General features: G+C 52.6%; 1 protein-coding gene across 1 annotated transcript in view; it reads right to left on the reverse strand.

The window, feature by feature from the left end:
- Positions 1 to 4,682: 4,682 nt before the first annotated feature.
- The window catches only part of LOC138799010 (glycine N-acyltransferase-like), a gene marked incomplete at its 5' end in the record, with an annotated part of 57,253 nt that continues 37,830 nt past the window's right edge, over positions 4,683 to 24,105 (reverse strand). Inside the window, 3 exons of the mRNA XM_069979698.1 lie at positions 4,683 to 5,646; positions 11,360 to 11,495; positions 20,618 to 20,744. Coding sequence (XP_069835799.1) covers positions 5,232 to 5,646; positions 11,360 to 11,495; positions 20,618 to 20,744 — 678 coding nt within the window. The remainder of the gene's footprint in view (positions 5,647 to 11,359; positions 11,496 to 20,617; positions 20,745 to 24,105) is intronic.

Here is a 24,105-nt window from a genome sequence, read left to right on the forward strand (position 1 = left end):
ACCCAAATATTTAATGGAGGCAGAGGTCCATTTAAATTTAAAATTTGAGCTAAGCTGGGCAATCAAGGAGGCCGGGAGATTTAGGGGCATAGCTTCAGATTTAGAGGTATTGACTTTGTACCCTGATAGACGACCATACGTACCCAAGAGGGAATGTAGGTTCGGGAGGGAGATGAGCGGGTCTGACAGGGTGAGGAGGACATCATCTGCGAATAACATGATTTTAAACTCCTTACCTCTAACCGACACACCTCTGATGTCTGGGCAGTTTCGAATCGCCGCCGCCAGGGGCTCAATGCAGAGAACAAAAAGCAGGGGTGACAAAGGGCAGCCCTGGCGGGTGCCATTCGAAAGGGAAAAAGTCCCAGACAACATATGAGGAAATTTAAGGGCCGCTGTGGGATTGGAGTATAAGGCCCTGACCGCTGTTAGGAAAGGCCCAGAGAAGCCATAGCATTGCAATGCCTCAAACATAAAAGGCCACCCAAGGCGGTCAAAGGCCTTTTCAGCATCCAAACTCAGCACAAGGGCACTCTCTTCTTGTTGATTAACAACATCAATGAGGTCAATAGCCCTCCTCGTGTTGTCCCCACCCTGTCTCCCCGGCACAAACCCCACCTGGTCTGCATTAACAAGGGAAGGGAGCCAATACCCCAATCGAGTAGCCAGCAATTTGGTGAATATTTTAAAGTCCGAGTTTAGGAGGGCAATCGGCCGGTAGTTGGAGCAATCCAGAGGGTCCTTGCCAGGTTTGGGGATAAGAGTGATGAAAGAGTGAGACATAGAAGTAGGGATAGGAGAACCCTGGAGAAAGGAGTTGTAGAGAGAAAGTAGTTTAGGGGACAGTTCAGAAGAAAAGGTTTTGTAGTAGAGGTAGGAAAAGCCATCCGGCCCGGGTGCCCGCCCCGATGGAAGGGCCTTAATAACCTCAGCAAGTTCCTCCACGGTAATCGGCGCATTCAGTTCCTCGAGCGCACTAGCGGTCAGGGAAGGCAGACTACATTCGCTAAGGAAATCAGAAAGGCATCGGGTTCGGGCCTCCGGGTCCGATGGTAAGGTTGAGGGGAGGGAATACAGTTTAGAATAGAATTGATGGAAAATGGAGGAGATGTCTTTAGGATGATAATGTAGAGTCCCCGTTTCATCCCTGAGCGCCTGCGGAGACCGTGCAGCAGCCCGGTCGTTGAGCATCCTTGCCAGGAGGGTATGAGCTTTATTGCCCTTTTCATAGAAGCGTTGCCTAGAGTAAAGGAGAAGCTTCTCCACTTTTAGCAGCAAAAGGTCTTTGAGTTTTTCACGAGCCGCCACAAGCCTCCGCAGGACCCCCAGGGAGGGGCGACGGGCCAGACGCTGCTCCAGGGAAGCTATGGCGGATTTAGCATTCTGAATGGCTATCATGGAGTCTTTTTTCTGTCGGGAACCTAGTGCTATGCAATGACCCCGTACAACTGCTTTGTGGGCCTCCCATAGAACCCCTTCAGAGGTAACAGACCCCTCGTTTTCCAAGAAGTAATTAGAGATACTAGTCTTGATAGAGTCTCTGGTGATCTGATTTTTTAAAAGGGTGTCATTCATACGCCAGTGACAGTGTCGTGTAGGGGAGAGAATGGCCTTGAGGTGAACTATCACGGGGCCATGATCAGACCATGAAATGGGGTCAATGGTCGCACTCTGGAGCAGTCGAACAGTAGGAATGTTGCCAAAGAGGTAGTCAATGCGAGAGTGGAGTTTGTGGGGATGGGAAAAGAAGGTATACCCCCGCTCCGTAGGGTGGTCAAGTCGCCAAAGGTCATAGAGCTTATGAGCACGTATGAGCTTGCGGAATTCTGTAGATAGTTTGGCCTGCTCCGTAGGGGCAGGCCGGCCGTCTACTGAGTGCCTATCCATGATCTCAGAGAACGGTAAATTGAAATCTCCCCCAAGGATCCGTGGAGCCGGAGGGTATTTCGCCAATCGGTTGAGGACCCTACGGAGGAAGGGTATCTGGGAGCGGTTAGGGGCATAAACGTTGCAGAAAATAAATTGGCGGCCCTGTAGGGTGCCGTCTACAATAACGTATCTCCCCCCTGGGTCCGAATATGAGGAGGAGATCTGTATGGGGCACCTGTGAGAAAATAGGATAGCCACTCCCGCCGTCTTATTGCCTCTAGAGGCCGAAGCAACAGTGGGATAAGAATGGCGTGCGAACCTAAAAGTTGCCTCCAGATCAAAGTGCGTCTCCTGAAGGAAGGCAACATCTGCATGCAGGTTGCGGAGTTCCCTCAGGAGAAGGCGTCTTTTGGTGTTAGAGTTTAGGCCCTTGACATTGAGAGATATACACTTAGCCATTGGGAAGGGATAAGAGAATACTAACGAAGATGAGGATACTCACTCTGTCCCAGTGGGTGGAAGGGAGCAGTCTCCAGAGCAGCATCGGCCAACATGGAATCCTAGGGGGTAAGGGAGAAAAAAGGGGGGGGAGGGAACAAGAGGGAAAACACATAGACACATAGACACAACAAAAAACAGAAACGAGAAACCAAGAAAAGGAAGGGCGCATGGCCCAAAAAACAAGCCTAAGCGGCCTGCAACGAGGCAGGAAAAAATGCCAAAACAGCACCATGGCTGTCAACTGGCAGCCCCACGGGGGAAGAGGGCGCCACCTGAGGGGAACAAAGAACGCGAGAATACTCCGAAGAGGAGGGCCAAATGTGACCACACAGCTACATATAACACATGAGTAACGGAAAAAAGGGACCCAGAATATCAGCAATAATGTAAATCACTATAACAGATCATGGAGGGGAGGGAGGGAGGGGGGGGGGGGTCTCCCTCAACCAGTAGGACCAGGTGGGGAGCGGGAGCTCTCAGATCTGGGACGTCGCCTCTTCTGGCTAGCCGAGTGCCAGATGGATGGTGGGGGAGGGGGTGGGGGAGCCACCGTCCAGTCAGAGATTTTGGGGACTGGAAGGTCCAAGGTGTCGCAAAACACAGGCAAATCAGCCAGACTTCGGAGAACAGCAGAGCGTCCATCCCGTCTTGCCGTAAGGCCAAACGGAAAGTTCCATCTGTAGGAAGCGTCATGGTCCTTGAGGGTAGTCAGCAGAGGCCGCAGAAGTCGTCGCTTTTGGAGGGTAATCCAGGAGAGATCCGGAAAGAGCTGTATTTGGGCACCATAGAAATCCAGCTCACGGAGGGAACGGGCCTTGGCCATGATGCTTTCCTTCAAGGTATAATCATGCAAGCAGCAGATGACATCTCTAGGTGGACCGGAAGAGTTCCTGGGTCGTAGGGCCCGGTGAGCTCTATCGAACTTAATTTTGTGGGTAGATGGCTCGCCCAGAAGCATATTGAAGAGGCCTTCCAGGGTAGATTCGAGGTCATTGTCCTGTGTCGCCTCTGGGAGACCCCTGACCCTGATGTTATTGCGTCTGCCTCTGTTGTCGAGATCCTCAATGTGGCGCTGCATATCATCCAAAGCAGAGGCTTGTGAGGAGGCAGTGGAGTGTAGGCTAGAAATGTATGCCCGAGTAGAGTCGTGGTCATCCTCCAAGGTTTCAACCCTTAGTGCAATGTGTTGAATGTCCTTCCGGACAGCAGCGATCTCAACCCTGAACGCATCTTTCACTTCAGTGATTAGGGTGAGCAGGTCACTCTTCGTAGGCAATTGTGAAAGCATATCCCGAACATCCTGGGGGGACGCAGGCCCCAGTAGGGAAGCTTCAGAGTCCGAGTCAGAGTGCCGTCCCCCCGGGTTACAAGGGACCCCAGATCGGGCAACAGATTGAGAGGTTCTGGGCAGGGTGGCCTCTTGGTCATTATTGCTAGCCTTAGTTTTGTCTTTTTTTGGCGGTTTTGAGGTCGCCATCATGTAAGCAGAAATGCGCTGCTGGCCCTTTAAGAGCCCGTGAGATTTGGCTGTAAGGTTACTGGGAGGAGATGGAGGATGATGGGGGTCTAAGGCACTGGGATGGAGAGTGCCAGGGATGGGATGAGGCAGGGATAACCTCTGGCTGCTGGCAGGCTCCAGGGAAGGGGTTAACTCACCCACGAGGCCGGAGGCGCGCTCCGGAAAACAAGATGGCGCTGCGGCCTCTTCAGGCTGCACAGAGGACTCTGCAGGGCAGCTCGGCTCCAGGATCCGGGCAGACAACGCCTGCGGCTGCAGCTCAGCGGAGAGGCCGGCGGATGGGAGCGGATCTCCAGGCCCCCGGTTCCCAGGTGATTCTCGGGCCTCCGGAGCGGCGGGAAAAGATGGCCGCGGTCGCGGCGTGTTAGCAGCGGCGCCCCGTGTAAGGTACGGGGACGCCGACGGAGCCCCGGAATCCGGTCCCGCTGGAGGCGGACGATGTCTGGGGGTCCCCCTCTTGCCCCTCCACATATGCTGGGGGTGCTGGGTCGGGTATAGCGGGTCTGGGTCCCTGTATTGCAGCTGTGTGGCTGAGGAGCTCCCTCACTGCACGTCCATTCTCCTCAGCGGCTCGCCACGCCCCCCCAGACCCTGGAGTATTTTTCATACAGCCTAATAGTATTCTCGGTGCCTCGTATTAATCCCGTCTAGTGGCGTCCCTGAGTGTTACTATATCATAGACAGGAGGGCTACCACCATCCGATCAGGCTGCTGTACGTCAGAACATGAAACCTATATATATAAAGTAGGGAATAACTATAAAGAACAGGAGCGTAGGCCCAAACAGCTGGAACGTGTTTCAGGTTTAATAGACGACACTGGATTACATGTTCTGGTTTGGACAGAAGCAGCAAAGCCGGAATATCAATCTATAGAATCTATATAGCAAAACGGTGTCATATATCAGAGCGCTGGGCATGTGACCTAAAGTACAGATCATGAATGATATTGATCAGATGACAGTCGGCCAAACCCATTGAGTTAATAATAATTCCTTCCCTTATATAGTTATTATAGATTTATATTATTATATTATTCTATAGCCTCATGCAAATCTCTTCCCATTGGGACTCACAATGTAAATTCACTGATCCGTAGGTTTTTTTGAGTATGAAAGGACATTGGAACCAGGGAACAGATGTGCTGTGGGCGTCGGGACTTTCCCCGATTGTTGGGGGGACTGTTACCCTATAGATCTCAGGGTAATCGCGTCACCATTCCACTGTCTCCATTGATAATCCATCCACCGACCTTTGACAACTGGCAAAACAGGAGATTTAGAGACACACATTTTGGGCCCTGGAATGATATAGAAATAAAACTTTTTTTTTTTTGCCCCTTTTTACTGTTTTCCTATTGGACTTTGCTGACAGCTCCACTGCAACCATGCGCCCCGTTGCTGGAATCCAGCTTTGCGCAGCGCACCCTGACTTGCTTTATTGTCAGGAGCGGTATGGATGTACAGGGGGAACCCCTTCTTGGCAATGATGGCGGAGAACCTGAGTAGACTTGTTGAGCTAAGTCCCATATTCCTGTAATCCGGTGAGGTGTAGCCCATGCGTATGTCCCTGCCCTGGTCGCTGAGTGTCCAGGATATCGGCCGCTCCACCCCTTCTTTTCGGACACTGATGGAAGGAAAGGCCTGGATGCAGCGCGCGACAAAACGCAGACTGTGCTGATTCCTGCCGTAGTCCCACTGGTCATTAACGTAAGGAGCTTCATGGACCTGGAGAGGGGTGTACTGGAACTCATCTGAACTGGGTAAAAAAGGAGAGTCATCGACCCTCGTCCTCCACAGAAGGCTTCACCATTCACACTGCATTCAGGATACTGGTAATATTTTCCGCCTATTGTTCTTTGTTGGCCTAATGTTAGGCCTTGTTGTTACGCCTATGTTAGGCTACTTATGTGTGTACTTATACAAAAATATTAATAAAACTCTTTGAAAACCACACTGCATTCATTCCTTTCACTCTCTCTGATCAACACCTAAAGCGTCACCCTGCAGGGATATATTGACTGGCACATGGGCCACCTGCTGTAGCCATCAGACCAGAGCCATCAGAGGACGCGGACCTTCCATCACTGAGTGTGTACCGGACAGTAACCATCAGAGGACGCGGACCTTCCATTACGGAGTGTGTACTGGACAGTAACCATCAGAGGACGCGGACCTTCCATCACTGAGTGTGTACAGGACAGTAACCATCAGAGGACGCGGACCTTCCATCACTGAGTGTGTACAGGGTTGCAGCCATCAGAGGACGCGGACCTTCCATCACTGAGTGTGTACAGGACGGTAACCATCAGAGGACACGGACCTTCCATCACTGAGTGTATACAGGGCTGCAGCCATCAGAGGACGCGGACCTTCCATTACTCAGTGTGTACCGGACAGTAACCATCAGAGGACGTGGACCTTCCATTACTCAGTGTGTACCGGACAGTAACCATCAGAGGACGCGGACCTTCCATTACTGAGTGTGTACAGGACAGTAACCATCAGAGGATGCGGACCTTCCATCACTGAGTGTGTACAGGGCTGCAGCCATCAGAGGACGCGGACCTTCCATCACTGAGTGTGTACAGGGTTGCAGCCATCAGAGGACGCGGACCTTCCATCACTGAGTGTATACAGGACAGTAACAATCAGAGGACACGGACCTTCCATCACTGAGTGTGTACAGGACAGTAACCATCAGAGGATGCGGACCTTCCATTACTGAGTGTGTACAGGACAGTAACCATCAGAGGACGCGGACCTTTCATCGCCGAGTGTGTACAGGGCTGCAGCCATCAGAGGACACGGACCTTCCATCACTGAGTGTGTACAGGACAGTAACCATCAGAGGACGCGGACCTTCCATCACTGAGTGTGTACAGGACAGTAACCATCAGAGGACGCGGACCTTTCATCGCCGACTGTGTACAGGGCTGCAGCCATCAGAGGACGCGGACCTTCCATCACTGAGTGTGTACAGGACAGTAACCATCAGAGGACGCGGACCTTCCATCGCTGAGTGTATACAGGGCTGCAGCCATCAGAGGACGCGGACCTTCCATCACTGAGTGTGTACAGGATAGTAACCATCAGAGGACACGGACCTTCCATCACCGAGTGTGTACAGGACAGTAACCATCAGAGGACGCGGACCTTCCATCACTGAGTGTGTACAGGACAGTAACCATCAGAGGACACGGACCTTCCATCACCGAGTGTGTAGAGGACAGTAACCATCAGAAGACGCGGACCTTCCATCCAGGGGCGTAACTAGAAATGGCTGGGCCCCATAGCAAACTTTTGATTGCCCCCCCCCCCCCTGACTGACCACTAAACGGTCAAGTGAAGTCATAACTACATAACTGCTAGCTCTGGTCAGGAGTGCTTGCAGTTAAAGGGACATCTGCAAAACCCAGGAGACCAGCAGGGCCACCCGTTGCTGCAAATGATGACGGCTCAGGGGGCCCAGTGTATTGCAGGGGCAGGCCATGGGGCCCCCTGATGCGGCGGGCCCCATAGCAGCCGCTATGGCTGCTATAGTGGTAGTTACGCCCCTGCTTCCATCACTGAGTGTGTACAGGGCTGCAGCCATCAGAAGACTCAGACCTTCCATCACTGAGTGTGTACAGGACACTAACCATCAGAGGACGCGGACCTTCCATCACTGAGTGTGTACAGGACAGTAACCATCAGAGGACGCGGACCTTCCATCACTGAGTGTGTAGAGAACAGTAACCATCAGAGGACGCGGACCTTCCATCACTGAGTGTGTACAGGACAGTAACCATCAGAGGACGCGGACCTTCCATCACTGAGTGTGTACAGGACAGTAACCATCAGAGGACACGGACCTTCCATCACTGAGTGTGTACAGGACAGTAACCATCAGAGGATGCGGACCTTCCATTACTGAGTGTGTACAGGACAGTAACCATCAGAGGACGCGGACCTTTCATCGCCGAGTGTGTACAGGGCTGCAGCCATCAGAGGACACGGACCTTCCATCACTGAGTGTGTACAGGACAGTAACCATCAGAGGACGCGGACCTTCCATCACTGAGTGTGTACAGGACAGTAACCATCAGAGGACGCGGACCTTTCATCGCCGAATGTGTACAGGGCTGCAGCCATCAGAGGACGCGGACCTTCCATCACTGAGTGTGTACAGGACAGTAACCATCAGAGGACGCGGACCTTCCATCGCTGAGTGTATACAGGGCTGCAGCCATCAGAGGACGCGGACCTTCCATCACTGAGTGTGTACAGGATAGTAACCATCAGAGGACACGGACCTTCCATCACCGAGTGTGTACAGGACAGTAACCATCAGAGGACGCGGACCTTCCATCACTGAGTGTGTACAGGACAGTAACCATCAGAGGACACGGACCTTCCATCACCGAGTGTGTAGAGGACAGTAACCATCAGAAGACGCGGACCTTCCATCCAGGGGCGTAACTAGAAATGGCTGGGCCCCATAGCAAACTTTTGATTGCCCCCCCCCCCCCCTGACTGACCACTAAACGGTCAAGTGAAGTCATAACTACATAACTGCTAGCTCTGGTCAGGAGTGCTTGCAGTTAAAGGGACATCTGCAAAACCCAGGAGACCAGCAGGGCCACCCGTTGCTGCAAATGATGACGGCTCAGGGGGCCCAGTGTATTGCAGGGGCAGGCCATGGGGCCCCCTGATGCGGCGGGCCCCATAGCAGCCGCTATGGCTGCTATAGTGGTAGTTACGCCCCTGCTTCCATCACTGAGTGTGTACAGGGCTGCAGCCATCAGAAGACTCAGACCTTCCATCACTGAGTGTGTACAGGACACTAACCATCAGAGGACGCGGACCTTCCATCACTGAGTGTGTACAGGACAGTAACCATCAGAGGACGCGGACCTTCCATCACTGAGTGTGTAGAGAACAGTAACCATCAGAGGACGCGGACCTTCCATCACTGAGTGTGTACAGGACAGTAACCATCAGAGGACGCGGACCTTCCATCACTGAGTGTGTACAGGACAGTAACCATCAGAGGACACGGACCTTCCATCACTGAGTGTGTACAGGACAGTAACCATCAGAGGATGCGGACCTTCCATTACTGAGTGTGTACAGGACAGTAACCATCAGAGGACGCGGACCTTTCATCGCCGAGTGTGTACAGGGCTGCAGCCATCAGAGGACACGGACCTTCCATCACTGAGTGTGTACAGGACAGTAACCATCAGAGGACGCGGACCTTCCATCACTGAGTGTGTACAGGACAGTAACCATCAGAGGACGCGGACCTTTCATCGCCGAATGTGTACAGGGCTGCAGCCATCAGAGGACGCGGACCTTCCATCACTGAGTGTGTACAGGACAGTAACCATCAGAGGACGCGGACCTTCCATCGCTGAGTGTATACAGGGCTGCAGCCATCAGAGGACGCGGACCTTCCATCACTGAGTGTGTACAGGATAGTAACCATCAGAGGACACGGACCTTCCATCACCGAGTGTGTACAGGACAGTAACCATCAGAGGACGCGGACCTTCCATCACTGAGTGTGTACAGGACAGTAACCATCAGAGGACACGGACCTTCCATCACCGAGTGTGTAGAGGACAGTAACCATCAGAAGACGCGGACCTTCCATCCAGGGGCGTAACTAGAAATGGCTGGGCCCCATAGCAAACTTTTGATTGCCCCCCCCCCCCTGACTGACCACTAAACGGTCAAGTGAAGTCATAACTACATAACTGCTAGCTCTGGTCAGGAGTGCTTGCAGTTAAAGGGACATCTGCAAAACCCAGGAGACCAGCAGGGCCACCCGTTGCTGCAAATGATGACGGCTCAGGGGGCCCAGTGTATTGCAGGGGCAGGCCATGGGGCCCCCTGATGCGGCGGGCCCCATAGCAGCCGCTATGGCTGCTATAGTGGTAGTTACGCCCCTGCTTCCATCACTGAGTGTGTACAGGGCTGCAGCCATCAGAAGACTCAGACCTTCCATCACTGAGTGTGTACAGGACACTAACCATCAGAGGACGCGGACCTTCCATCACTGAGTGTGTACAGGGCTGCAGCCATCAGACGACGCGGACCTTCCATCACTGAGTGTGTACAGGACACTAACCATCAGAGGACACGGACCTTCCATCACTGAGTGTGTACAGGACAGTAACCATCAGAGGACGCGGACCTTCCATCACTGAGTGTGTAGAGAACAGTAACCATCAGAGGACGCGGACCTTCCATCACTGAGTGTGTACAGGACAGTAACCATCAGAGGACGCGGACCTTCCATCACTGAGTGTGTACAGGACAGTAACCATCAGAGGACACGGACCTTCCATCACTGAGTGTGTACAGGGCTGCAGCCATCAGAGGACACGGACCTTCCATCACTGAGTGTATACAGGACAGTAACCATCAGAGGACTCGGACCTTCCATCACTGAGTGTGTACAGGGCTGCAGCCATCAGAGGACGCGGACCTTCCATCACTGAGTGTGTATTAGATCCTAACATCCATGCTTGACCAGGTATTAGAATATGACAGCCCATGTACCCAACCACCCCACAGGTCTCCCCACAGCTCTTGCCCGGTCATTATTTCCTACCATCTTAGACACATCCATTGTTCCAACTCTCTACTGGCCTGATCCAGAGCGGTGGATCAGGTAATGTTTACAGCTCAGGCCTGGATCGTTTTGGACAGGGCTCCAGTTTGTAATAGTTCCTTGGTTTGTGCACTTCTGTGCGGATTATAGCTCCATCTGTCTGAGTGTTTCTTGTATCTTTCTAGTTATGTGTTCTTGTCCTGGCTCCTTGAGTATTTCTTCATCCCTCTTTGTTATCCTGACTTTTGGTTTGGAACGTGGCTGCTGTTTTGCTCAGTTCATCATCTTTCAGTGTTTGTTTTTTCCTCTGGTTTGTGTCTCTGGGTCCTAGAGCCTACATCTTGATTCTGTTGGGGATAGTTTATAGTCCAGGGCTATCGCAGGGATATAGCAGGGGCAGTGAGGTCTTGATATCTATTATTTTATCGTTTAGGAAAGGTTTAAGGAAAGATTAGGGAGAGTTAGTTTCAGTCCCTGTAATTTTTCCATCTCTGTTATCCCGCTGCCATCCTTACCATTTGTTTGCATCAGCATCCTAGAGCTGACAACTGGTTCTTGTTACCTAATAATGGAATAATCTATATAGAAATGTTTTGCCATTAGTCGCCATTGCTAGCGGTGTTCTTATGTTTCCTCCCTCTCAGAGCGCGATCCTTTAGATGTCTCGGTCGGGTTGGAGGGTAACAAACCATTATGTTTAATGCATTTCCATCAGCCAAGATGTCACCTTGAAGTCTCCTTACTCAGTCATGGATGGCAGAAGTACAGAGAAGGCGTAAACCTCCGATAAGATACCCCCCCCCCCACCATCAGTAACTCGCTGAGGCCCAGGACACATGCGGTATATTGTATGGTTATATAGGGGCTTTACCTTATTTTGCGCGTCTTCTCGAGGTAGTCGCTCTTTATTCCATCTCTCATATACAGCAGATTACTTGTGGTGTGGATTTGGCTGCCATGTTTGGCGCTGACCTCCTGAAGCACGCCTGTCAATGCTGGTTGGCACCCTGCAAAAAGTATTGATAAGCCATATAGTAACAACTATTAAGATTAAACTACAAAGGCTAATAAAGAACATATCATTGGCACAGCGGCTGCAGTGCCCCGGTAACCGAATCTCAGTCTGAAGTTGTGTCTAAGGAATAAAGTCTGAACGTTTGTTTGGGTACCATTGTTAAGTATTGGTCACGTGAGGAAGTAAAGATTTGGTCACATGACTCTCCTACAGGCAGCTTCTCTGTGAAGTGACCTCTGAGGGAGAAGTCCTCCAGGTCCATCTCCCTTTCTCCAGAGGGATGGAACATGCCAGGTTAGTCCTGACTAGACCAGGGATGTGATAACGCCTCAGCTTTTTCTTCTCTAGTTGTAGTGCTAGGCCTCGCACCCAGCCTTAGGCCTAGACAGTTCACAGTTTTCACTAACTTGCTACCAAGTCTACAGTTCCTGTGTGAGAGCAGGAAAAGCCACTGAAAGAGACATCTTTTCATCTTTTTATTACTCTAACCCCAATCTACTCAAGCCATGAGGTCAATCCCACAATACAGAGGAGAATTTGCCTCTTGGGGCCCCTGAACCTGATTCAGTACAAGCCACCCTGCTGCTTGCAAATTTCCCTACAACCAATCACAGTTACTGATTTGCAAAAGGACAGATCTGAGCCAAGTGTATATGGTAGGATCACAGCATTGTGTGAATCAGGAGGTCTTGCCCAAGACTGTCAACAGTCCATGCTGAGAGGAAAGTTTTACTCAAGTGTCTGTTCCTATTCTAGACAGGGAACATTTGCAAGTCAAGAGAGGTGACATATCCTCAAGGTCTCTCTTGCTTTACATAACTTTTTGTTGGCATACATTGGACCCATTGCTAAACCTCATGGCTAGTGCCTACACGTTACATCCATCTGTGTAGGCCCCTCAGGTGGGATCGTGCCCCAATCTCAATCATGAGAAAAGAGGATTTTGGAGGTGATAGAGGGTCGGGAGGATGCTGCCCCATCTCCTGCTCTGTGCCGGGGCTCCTCCTCCTCCGGCTCCCTGTCAGCTCAATGGCCGCGTCCCTGTCTCCTAGGGAGCGTGCGCGCCAGCTCTGCTTTAATTAAAAGGGTCAGTGTGCCTTTAATTGGCTGCTGCTCTGCAGCTCTCCTATAAATTGCAGCCCTTCCCTACCACGTGTTGGAGCCTCTACATGTTTCCCATTAGTGTGCGGCTCAGCTCTCGTGTATCCTGTCCGTATATTCCTGCTTGTGTATCCTGCCCTGTGGGTCCAGCCATTCCTGGTTCCTGCCATCTGACTGCTGTCTCAGTTCCAGCTGAGCCTCCTGTGGAGTTCCAGTCTATCTGCCTGCTTGTCTCCAGCTGCACCTCGTCACCACCAGTAGCAAGCCAAGCCAGGGGTAGCGACCTGGGGGTCGCCTGCCGCAGCAAGCCCATCCCGCATTACAGCGGGCACTGGTGCGGCCCCTTAGACTCCGCTCCCTGGTGCGGCTTATGTAATCGCTAGTGGTGGCACAACTCCAGCATTACAGTAGGCTCCAACCATGGATCCCGGCAAGGTGCCTGATGTTCGAGAGATCGTGAGAGTACTCACTCAGCAGTCACAGCAGATTCAACAGCAGTCACAGCAGATTCAACAGCAGATTCAGCAGTTGTCAGCCGCCTTACAGCAGCATCAACAGGCACAACAGCCTCCACCAGTGTCTCCACCTCCAGTGCAAGTGACTTCTTCTCTTGGTCCGATCTTACGCCTTGCGCTGCCATCCAAGTATGCTGGAGATCCAAAGATGTGAAGGGGTTTCGTCATCCAGTGCGCTATGCACATTGAGTTTTTGGCTAACCGATTTACCACTGAGTGCTCTAAGGTGGCTTTTGTCATCAGCTTTTTGAAGCCTTGGCCTGGGCAACACCTGTCAGGTAGGGGGGTCTGGGATGACAACAGGCAGGTGCAGCCCTAGAACTGACACCCACCCCAGCTGTCCCTGCCTACTTGCCTCGACAGCCCTAAATGGCAGCGGACAACTTGGCAGCGTTCCCTAACCTGATCCAAGTGGAAACACAACAAGAGACAAGATTTACACACAAAAAGGGAATAGTCAGAGGTCCTAGTTGGTAACAGCTGGTCAAAATAAGTACAAAGTCAAGATCCAAAGAATAGTCAAGGTACAAGCCAAAAGTCAGGTAATCAAAAGTGCAAGTCAGAATAAATCACTAGGTCCAGAAACACTAGATAACTAGGCTCTTTCACAGGCAAGGATCATTTGATGGTACTTATGGAACCTGTAGTCCCAGCCACAGGAGTGATTGGGGCTGAGGTTCCAGGTCCATCCCAGACACCAACAGTTGACTGGTGTGCCAGCTGTCAATCAACAATCAGCAAACACCTATGCTGATCGGCCAGGGAGTGAAACCCTTACCACTGCTACATGAAGTAGCAGAGCAGAGTTAGAAAAAAACATAAGAAGTTGTCTGGCTGCTATGGACGCCTAACAACACTATTGAGTATGGAGTCCTAACAACACCATTGTGCGACCGAGATCACCCTGTTACTGCTAACCTTCAGGCCCTCCTGTCAGAGTTCCGGTGTGTCTTCAAGGAGCCAGATCGAGCCTCATCTGCCAGGGGAACTCCTCTGTCGGGGACGATGTGGTACAATTCTGCACATTTGTAGCTGAAGTTGGACTGGAACAATGCCTCCCTGGTTTCCACTTTAAAAAAGGGTCTATCTTCCCGGGTGAAGGATGTGCTATCCTGCCGTGACCTCCCAACCTCTCTGAATGACCTCATTCATCTGGCCACCCGGATAGATGTCCGGTTCTCCAAGCAAGAGGAGGAGGTTCAACAAGAACACGAGTCACATCGTCCTCACCACACGTATCGTCTGGCACCAACTTTCCAGAGGCCATCCACTTCTGAATCCCTGCCACAGCCTGAGGAACCTATGCAGGTGGAAAAAGTCCATTTGCCTTCAGAGGAAAAAACTCGCTGTCAGGAGCAAAATCTGTGCCTTTACTGTGCCAGCCCTGACCACTTCCGTCTAAACTGCCCTAAGTGTCCTCAACAGCCGGGAAACTCCTGCTCCTAGGTCCGGTAGGAGAGGCCTCCCTTGATGTGTGTACTTTCTCTCCACGAATATGCTTCCCAGTAATGGTCTTCTCTACAGCTGGTCAGCCATTTCGGTCCACTGCTTTTCTGGACAGTTTCATTGCTGCGTCGCTGGTAAAAGAGTGACAGCTGTCTGTGGTTCTTTTGGACACACCACTGACTATATCCTCCGTCACTGGTGAGACCCTCAGCGATGTCGTCCGATACTAGACCTATCCCGAGACCTTGCAGGTGGGGGCGCTACAGTCAGAGAAGATGGCATTCTATGTCTTGCCCCATTCTTCCTCCTCCATCTTGGGTCTACCCTTGCTTCAGCTTCACGCCCCCAACCTTGACTGGAAGACTGGGAAAATCTTGTCTTGGGGCCCGGATTGCCACAACCGCTGCCTAAAGACCATTCAGATCCAGCCTCCGTCTTCTTCGCCACATCCATCCATGCTTCTGCCTGGCCTGCCGGACAAATACCAAGACCTGGCAGATGTATTTTCCGAGAAGGAGGCTGGCACTCTACCGCCTCATCAGCCATATGACTGTCCTGTTGACCTTCTTCCGGGCACCACACCTTCTCGTGGTAGAGTGTATCCCCTTTCAGTTCCAAAGAGGCCATGGCTGCTTATATCAAGGAGAACCTGCAGAAGGGCTTCATTTGTAAGTCCATCTCTCCTGCCGGTGCCAGGTTCTTCTTTGTTCAGAGGGAGGATGGATCACTCTGTCTTCGTATTGATTACAGGGGACTCAACAAAGTGACAGTGAAGAATCGCTATCCCTTGCCTCTGATTTCGGAGTCATTCGATCATCTCCGGGGAGCTTGAGTCTTTACTAAGCTGGACATCAGGGGGTCCTACAATGTGATCAGGATTCAAAAGGGCAATGAATGGAAGACAGCCTTCAACACTACGAGTATCTGGTCATGCCTTTTGGTCTCTGCAATGCCCCAGCGGTCTTTCCGGATTTTGTCAATGACATGTTCTGGGATCTCCTCTACGTTTGTATCATTGTGTACTTGGATGACATCCTGATCTACTCCCCTGATCTGCAGACCCATGTGACTCAAGTACGCCAAGTACTGCGACGGCTAAGGGCCAACCGTCTGTATGCGAAATTGGAGAAGTGCATGTTCCATCAGTCCAGCCTTCCCCTTCTTGGGTACATAATCTCAGACCATGGTCTACAGATGGATCCAGCGAAACTCTTGGCAGTCCTTCAGTGGCCATGCCCCATTGGGCTCAGAGCCATACAACTCTTCCTGGGGTTCGCAAATTATTATAGACAGTTCATTCCACATTTCTCCACCTTGGTTGTGCCAATTGTGGCTCTTTCCAAGAAGAAAGCTGACCCCAAGCGGTAGCCACCCGAGGCTGAACAAGCATTTGCCAAATTGAAGTCAGCCTTCGCTTCTGCTCCAGTCCTCTCTCGTCCAGATCCCACCAGGCCATTTTCGTTGGAGGTGGATGCCTCTTCTGTGGGTGCCAAAGCTGTTCTCACTCAAAAGGACTCTTCAGGCAAGACTAGGACCTGCAGCTTCTTCTCTAAGACCTTTTCCCCAGCTGAAAGGAACTATACCATAGGAGGCTGTGAGTTACTAGCGATTAAGTTGGCCCTGGAAGAGTGGCGTCATCTCCTAGAGGGGGCAAGACACCCAATAAACATCTTCACGGACCACAAGAACCTCCTTTACCTCCAGTCGGAACAACGACTTAACCCCAGGCAAGCCAGGTGGTCCCTTTTCTCCTCCCATTTTAACTTTCTTATACATTTTCGTCCAGCGGAGAAGAACGTGAAAGCTGATGCTTTCTCACGGTCTTCCAATGTCCTTGGACAAGAGGACACTCCCTGCCACATCATACCACCAGGACGTCTGATGTTGGTCGCCACCTGCGTTTTTCAGAATGTTCCTGCCTGGAAAACCTATGTTCGCCCAGCGCTTCGAAGGAGAATTCTGAAATGGGGCACTCTTCGTTGATCGATGGGCATCCTGGAGCAACTGATCTCCCACTACTGGTGGCCAAGTCTGTCCAAGGATGTCAAGGACTTTGTGGCTTCCTGCACCACCTGTGCCCAAAACAAGTCCCCTCATCAGAGACCAGCCGGTCTGCTTCAGCCTTTGCCCATTCCAGACTGTCCGTGGGCGCATATTGCTATGGACTTCATTACCGATCTCCCTCCTTCTGAAGGAAGCTCAATGATCTGGGTGGTTACTGATCGCTTCTCCAAAATGTCGCATTTTGTGCCTCTTCCTGGTCTGCCTTCTTCCCCTTGCCTGGCCAACCTGTTTTTCGGTTGCATGGTCTACCACAACATATAGTTTCCGACAGAGGACCGCAATTTGTCTCCCCGTTTTGGCGTGCTCTTTGTTCCCAGCTCCAGGTCAAGTTGGACTTCTCTTTGGCCTATCACCCAGAGTCAGTAGTGGATTATAATAGGGGCGTTTCGGGCGGCAGCCCGGGGCCCTGAGCTCCTGGGGGGCCCATGACCACCCAAAAAGACTTATACTTTCAGTGGTGTACTGTCTCCTGGTTACACTTCCGCCATGATTTGCAAAAAAATCACTGTTTTTTTTTATGACAATTTTGCACAAATCAGGATATCATGACATTATCTGTCCTGTACTATGAACGCCAGGCTAGTGCTGCCATAGTTACAGTGGGGGGGGGGTCCAGGCTTGGTGAACAGCCCGGGGCCTATGGTAAAGTTAATCCGCTCCTGCCCAGAGTGCAACGGGCAAGTTGGGAGGATCAATCAATTTCTAGGGAACTATCTCCAGCATTTTGTTTCTGCTCGCCAGGACAACTGGGCTAACCTACTTCCCTGGGCAGAGGTCTCCTATAACCACCTAGACCCAAGTTCCACCGGTAAGTCACTGTTCTTTATTGCCTACGGTCGTCACCCTCTTTCCCCGCTACCTCTGTCTACATCTACCAGCCGTGGAGGAACAAGTAGGGTACCAGCCGTGGAGGAACTAGTAAGAGACTTTAAGTCCATTTGGGAACAGACACGCCAATGACTGATACATGCAACCGGTCGAATGAAGGTGCAGGCAGACAAGAAGAGGAAACCTGCCATAACTTTCAATCCCGGTGATAAAGTCTGGTTTTCGGCCAAGCACGTTCGATTGAAGATCCCAAGTTAAAAGTTGGGTCCACGGTTCCTTGGTCCATTCACGGTCCTAAGGCGCATCGATCCAGTCGCCTATAAACTACACCTGCCTCCTACCATGCGAATCCCAAACTCCTTCCATGTCTCGCTCTTAAAACCAGTGGTCCTCAACTATTTTTCCAATAAACTCTCCTCTTCTCCTCCACAAGCAGTCTCTGATGACATTTATGCTGTTAAGGATATCCTGGCGATGAAGACTGTCAGAGGAAGACGCTTCTTGTTGGAGAGGTTTTGGCCCAGAGGAGAGATCCTGGGAACCTGAAGCCAACATCTTATATCGGGATCTCATGAAGAACTTCTTGCAGGCAACAAAGCGTGGGGTACTGTTGCAGTGTCCCAGAACAAAGTATTTATTTGTCACTTTATCTCTGCACCTTTATTATGGCCAGTTCTGTTCTGGAAAGCTATGGTCCACTGCAAACTGTGTGTATTGTGTCACCTCTCTCAGTGTTCAGGTCTGCTATTCCATTCATTTATTGTATGCATATTCAGTTATCAGTGCCTAAGGGTATTATGTCGCCTCCCAGTGTTCAAGTATGGTACTTCTCATGTATATTTGGTCCTATATGTCCTAATGGTGTGATGATGCAATGGCTGGATGTCACGTGACTGCCCCTGCTTCCATGGTAACCCCAATGGCCATCGAGCTTTGGCGAGGATACCATGTGACTTCCTGTCTGCCTCAGTCCTGTCTTCCACCTTCAGGGGGACAGGTTGTGTGTGTTTCCTCTCTCTCCTGTCAGGAGAGAGATATGTGTGCCCTGCTGCTCCAGCATCACCCGAAGTGTTCATGTCTGTGTTCTATTCTCAAGTTCTCAAGATTCTCAGTGCCGTTCTGTGTGCCGTTCTTTAGTCTGGGTGCCGTTCTTTAGATCTGGGTGCCGTTCTTTAGTCATTCCTCTCATCATCTTCTCTAATCATCAACAGCAAGTATTCATCTCAGTTTCATTCTGCCCAGCATCTTATCCTCAGTATCACTACTACTCCCATCATTCAGTACACTATCATCACAGCCTATTGCAGCATCACCCATTACTCTGCCTTATACAAGTCTGCCTTATACCCGGTTGCATCCGGAGAGACTGTTGCTACTAGTTACCACCGTTATAATAAATACACAACTACCGTTGTTTCTGAACCTTGGCATTGGTGTGATCATTGGTGCCCTGACTAAGGACAACGAAGAATTGCTCGGCCTCCGCTTGGTCAGGTTCCCGGTCTACAGCTGCTAACCCTCGCGCCCATACCGTGATATATGATCCAACAAGTGGCTACCCATACCCTACCCAGTACTACCACCTACTACTACCCTCAGCGGAGTGGCCCAGCGCACTGTCACATACGCGGCCGCGGCACATACCATGGTCGCGCTGTCACTCCTGGTAGCGGCCACAGTCTCGTCCCCAGCCGCACAGGTTCTGCCGCTGCTGCCCCATTTCCTGCTCTGTGCCGGGGCTCTTCCGGCTCCCTGTCAGCTCGATGGATGCATCCCTGTCTCCTAGGGAGCACGCGCGCTGGCTCTGCTTTGATTTAAAGGGTCAGTGTGCCTTTAATTGGCTGCTGCTCTGCAGCTCTCCTATAAATTGCAGCCCTTCCCTACCACGTGTTGGAGCGTCTACATGCTTCCCATTAGTGTGCGGCCCAGCTCTCGTGTATCCTGTCCGTATATTCCTGCTTGTGTATCCTGCCCTGTGGGTCCAGCCATTCCTGGTTCCGGCCATCTGACTGCTGTCTCAGTTCCAGCCGAGCCTCCTGCTGAGTTCCAGTCTATCTGCCTGCTTGTCTCCAGCTGCACCTCGTCACCGCCACTAGCAAGCCAAGCCGGGGGTAGCGACCTGGGGGTCGCCTGCCGCAGCAAGCCCATCCCACATTACAGCGGGCACTGGTGCGGCCCCTTAGACTCCGCTCCACGGTGCGGCTTATGTCATCACTAGTGGTGGCCCAGCGGATCCACAACTCCCAGCGTTACAGCAATACTCGCCAGAGAGTTAGACTTTGGCGCAAAAGAGGCCACCCTGGTATTTCCCTATTTATGGTCCAATACTCACAACCGAGTGGGACCTGAGGGGCTACGTATCAGGGTGGTTTGGTGATCTCCCCCTTGGAGGGATATCTGGCTATTCCCAGGTTTTGAGACATGTAGTGCCTTTTTTTGCATATTTATTTTATAGGGGACAACGTATCAATGGAGACTCGTGTGAGTAGTGCATTGAGTGAGTACTGCATTGGATTTTTTTCCCCGGTCTCCCTGAGCTCAGTGATTGCTGTGTTTTATAGGATTCTGGAGGGAGATAGAAGAGTCTGAGAAGGATGGAGGAGTCTGGAGAGGGAAAGAGGAGTCTGGAATAGGCAGGGTCCGGAGAGGGGAAAGTCTGGAGCAGACACAGATGTCTGAAGGAGACATATTATTCTGGAGAGGAATAGAGACAACTGGAGGGGACAAAGGAGTCAGGGGAGGTCAGAGGTCAGAGGAGAGGTGTTTGGAGGTGACTTATTACTTGCTCAGCTGCCTCTCCTTGTAATGGACTGACAGAGGTATACGGCCATCCGTGCAGCATACGGCCATCCGTGCAGCACACGGCCATCCGTGCAGCACACGGCCATCCGTGCAGCACACCGCCATCCGTGGAGCACACCGCCATCCGTGCAGCACACCGCCATCCGTGCAGCACACCGCCATCCGTGCAGCACACCGCCATCCGTGCAGCACACAACCATCCGTGCAGCACACAACCATCCGTGCAGCACACGGCCATCCGTGCAGCACACAACCATCCGTGCAGCATACGGCCATCCGTGCAGCATACGGCCATCCGTGCAGCATACGGTTATCCGTGCAGCATACGGCCATCAGTGCAGCATACGGCCATAGTCACCTTGTATCTGTAGATTCTGCTTCCAGTTCACAGTTTGGGGATCCTGCAGGAAGTGACGCAACCCGTGAGGGTCTTTACTGTATAGAAAATAGGTGTTGGTGTAGGGATCAGAGGGATCAGTCATCTCCTAGGGAAGAGAAACCGTGTATGAGCCTTCAGGTGGTGGAGACAACGGATGAAACTAATAGAAGAGCCTAGATGGGAAAAGAAGTGACGTGTCCGCCGGAGCGACTGAGCGATAATTGCGGAGTCACTTATTACTCATATGGCCGCTACTCTCATTATTGAGCAATGCCTGATACCCCCTGATGTCTATGGGGCCCCCAATGTCTACAGTGCCCCCTGATGTGTACAGCGCCCAGTGATGTGTACAGCGCCCCCTGATGTGTACAGCGCCCCCTGATGTGTACAGCGCCCAGTGATGTGTACAGCGCCCAGTGATGTGTACAGCGCCCAGTGATGTGTACAGCGCCCCCTGATGTGTACAGCGCCCAGTGATGTGTACAGCGCCCAGTGATGTGTACAGTGCCCCCTGATGTGTACAGCGCCCCCTGATGTGTACAGTGCCCCCTGATGTGTACAGTGCCCCCTGATGTGTACAGCGCCCAGTGATGTGTACAGCGCCCCCTGATGTGTACAGTGCCCCCAATGTCTACAGTGCCCCCTGATGTGTACAGTGCCCCCAATGTCTACAGTGCCCCCTGATGTGTACAGCGCCCCCTGATGTGTACAGCGCCCAGTGATGTGTACAGTGCCCAGTGATGTGTACAGCGCCCAGTGATGTGTACAGCGCCCAGTGATGTGTACAGCGCCCCCTGATGTGTACAGCGCCCAGTGATGTGTACAGCGCCCCCTGATGTGTACAGCGCCCCCTGATGTGTACAGTGCTCCCTGATGTGTACAGCGCCTAGTGATGTGTATAGTGCCCCCTGATGTGTACAGTGCCCCCTGATGTGTACAGCGCCCCCTGATGTGTACAGTGCTCCCTGATGTGTACAGCGCCCAGTGATGTGTACAGCGCCCAGTGATGTGTACAGTGCCCCCTGATGTGTACAGCGCCCAGTGATGTGTACAGTGCCCCCTGATGTGTACAGTGCTCCCTGATGTGTACAGAGCCCAGTGATGTGTATAGTGCCCCCTGATGTGTACAGCGCCCCCAATGGCTACAGTGCCCCCTGATGTGTACAGTGCCCCCAATGTCTACAGTGCCCCCTGATGTATACAGCGCCCAGTGATGTGTACAGCGCCCAGTGATGTGTACAGCGCCCAGTGATGTGTACAGCGCCCCCTGATGTGTACAGTGCCCCCTGATGTGTACAGCGCCCCCTGATGTGTACAGTGCCCAGTGATGTGTACAGCGCCCCCTGATGTGTACAGCGCCCCCTGATGTGTACAGCGCCCAGTGATGTGTACAGTGCCCCCTGATGTGTACAGTGCCGCCTGATGTGTACAGCGCCCAGTGATGTGTACAGCGCCCAGTGATGTGTACAGTGCCCAGTGATGTGTACAGCGCCCCCTGATGTGTACAGCGCCCCCTGATGTGTACAGTGCCCAGTGATGTGTACAGCGCCCCCTGATGTGTACAGCGCCCCCTGATGTGTACAGCGCCCAGTGATGTGTACAGTGCCCCCTGATGTGTTCAGTGCCGCCTGATGTGTACAGCGCCCAGTGATGTGTACAGCGCCCCCTGATGTGTACAGTGCCCCCTGATGTGTACAGCGCCCAGTGATGTGTACAGTGCTCAGTGATGTGTACAGCGCCCAGTGATGTGTACAGCGCCCCCTGATGTGTACAGCGCCCCCTGATGTGTACAGCGCCCAGTGATGTGTATAGTGCCCCCTGATGTGTACAGCGCCCCCTGATGTGTACAGCGCCCAGTGATGTGTATAGTGCCCCCTGATGTGTACAGCGCCCCCTGATGTGTACAGTGCCCCCTGATGTGTACAGCGCCCAGTGATGTGTACAGCGCCCCCTGATGTGTACAGTGCCCCCTGATGTGTACAGTGCCCCCTGATGTGTACAGCGCCCCCTGATGTGTACAGCGCCCAGTGATGTGTACAGTGCCCAGTGATGTGTACAGCGCCCCCTGATGTGTACAGCGCCCAGTGATGTGTACAGTGCCCCCTGATGTGTACAGTGCTCCCTGATGTGTACAGCGCCCCCTGATGTGTACAGTGCCCAGTGATGTGTACAGTGCCCCCTGATGTGTACAGCGCCCAGTGATGTGTACAGCGCCCCCTGATGTGTACAGCGCCCCCTGATGTGTACAGTGCCCCCTGATGTGTACAGCGCCCAGTGATGTGTACAGCGCCCCCTGATGTGTACAGCGCCCAGTGATGTGTACAGCGCCCAGTGATGTGTACAGTGCCCAGTGATGTGTACAGCGCCCCCTGATGTGTACAGCGCCCAGTGATGTGTACAGCGCCCAGTGATGTGTACAGCGCCCAGTGATGTGTACAGTGCCCCCTGATGTGTACAGTGCCCCCTGATGTGTACAGTGCCCCCTGATGTGTACAGCGCCCCCTGATGTGTACAGTGCCCAGTGATGTGTACAGCGCCCCCTGATGTGTACAGCGCCCCCTGATGTGTACAGCGCCCCCTGATGTGTACAGCGCCCAGTGATGTGTACAGTGCCCCCTGATGTGTACAGCGCCCCCTGAGGTGTACAGTGCCCCCTGATGTGTACAGTGCCCCCTGATGTGTACAGCGCCCCCTGATGTGTACAGCGCCCAGTGATGTGTACAGCGCCCAGTGATGTGTACAGTGCCCCCTGATGTGTACAGCGCCCCCTGATGTGTACAGCGCCCAGTGATGTGTACAGCGCCCCCTGATGTGTACAGCGCCCAGTGATGTGTACAGCGCCCACTGATGTGTACAGCGCCCCCTGATGTGTACAGCGCTCAGTGATGTGTACAGCGCCCAGTGATGTGTACAGCGCTCCCTGATGTGTACAGTGCCCCCTGATGTGTACAGTGCCCAGTGATGTGTACAGTGCCCAGTGATGTGTACAGTGCCCAGTGATGTGTACAGCGCCCCCTGATGTGTACAGTGCCCCCTGATGTGTACAGCGCCCCCTGATGTGTACAGTGCCCCCTGATGTGTACAGTGCCCCCTGATGTGTACAGCGCCCCCTGATGTGTACAGTGCCCCCTGATGTGTACAGTGCCCCCTGATGTGTACAGTGCCCCCTGATGTGTACAGTGCCCCCTGATGTGTACAGTGCCCCCTGATGTGTACAGCGCCCCCTGATGTGTACAGCGCCCAGTGATGTGTACAGCGCCCCCTGATGTGTACAGTGCCCCCTGATGTGTACAGTGCCCCCTGATGTGTACAGCGCCCCCTGCTGTGTACAGCGCCCCCTGATGTGTACAGCGCCCCCTGATGTGTACAGCGCCCAGTGATGTGTACAGCGCCCAGTGATGTGTACAGCGCCCCCTGATGTGTACAGTGCCCCCTGATGTGTACAGCGCCCAGTGATGTGTACAGTG

This window comes from Dendropsophus ebraccatus, chromosome 8 (genome assembly GCF_027789765.1).
Source record: "Dendropsophus ebraccatus isolate aDenEbr1 chromosome 8, aDenEbr1.pat, whole genome shotgun sequence".
Classification (NCBI taxonomy): domain Eukaryota; kingdom Metazoa; phylum Chordata; class Amphibia; order Anura; family Hylidae; genus Dendropsophus; species Dendropsophus ebraccatus.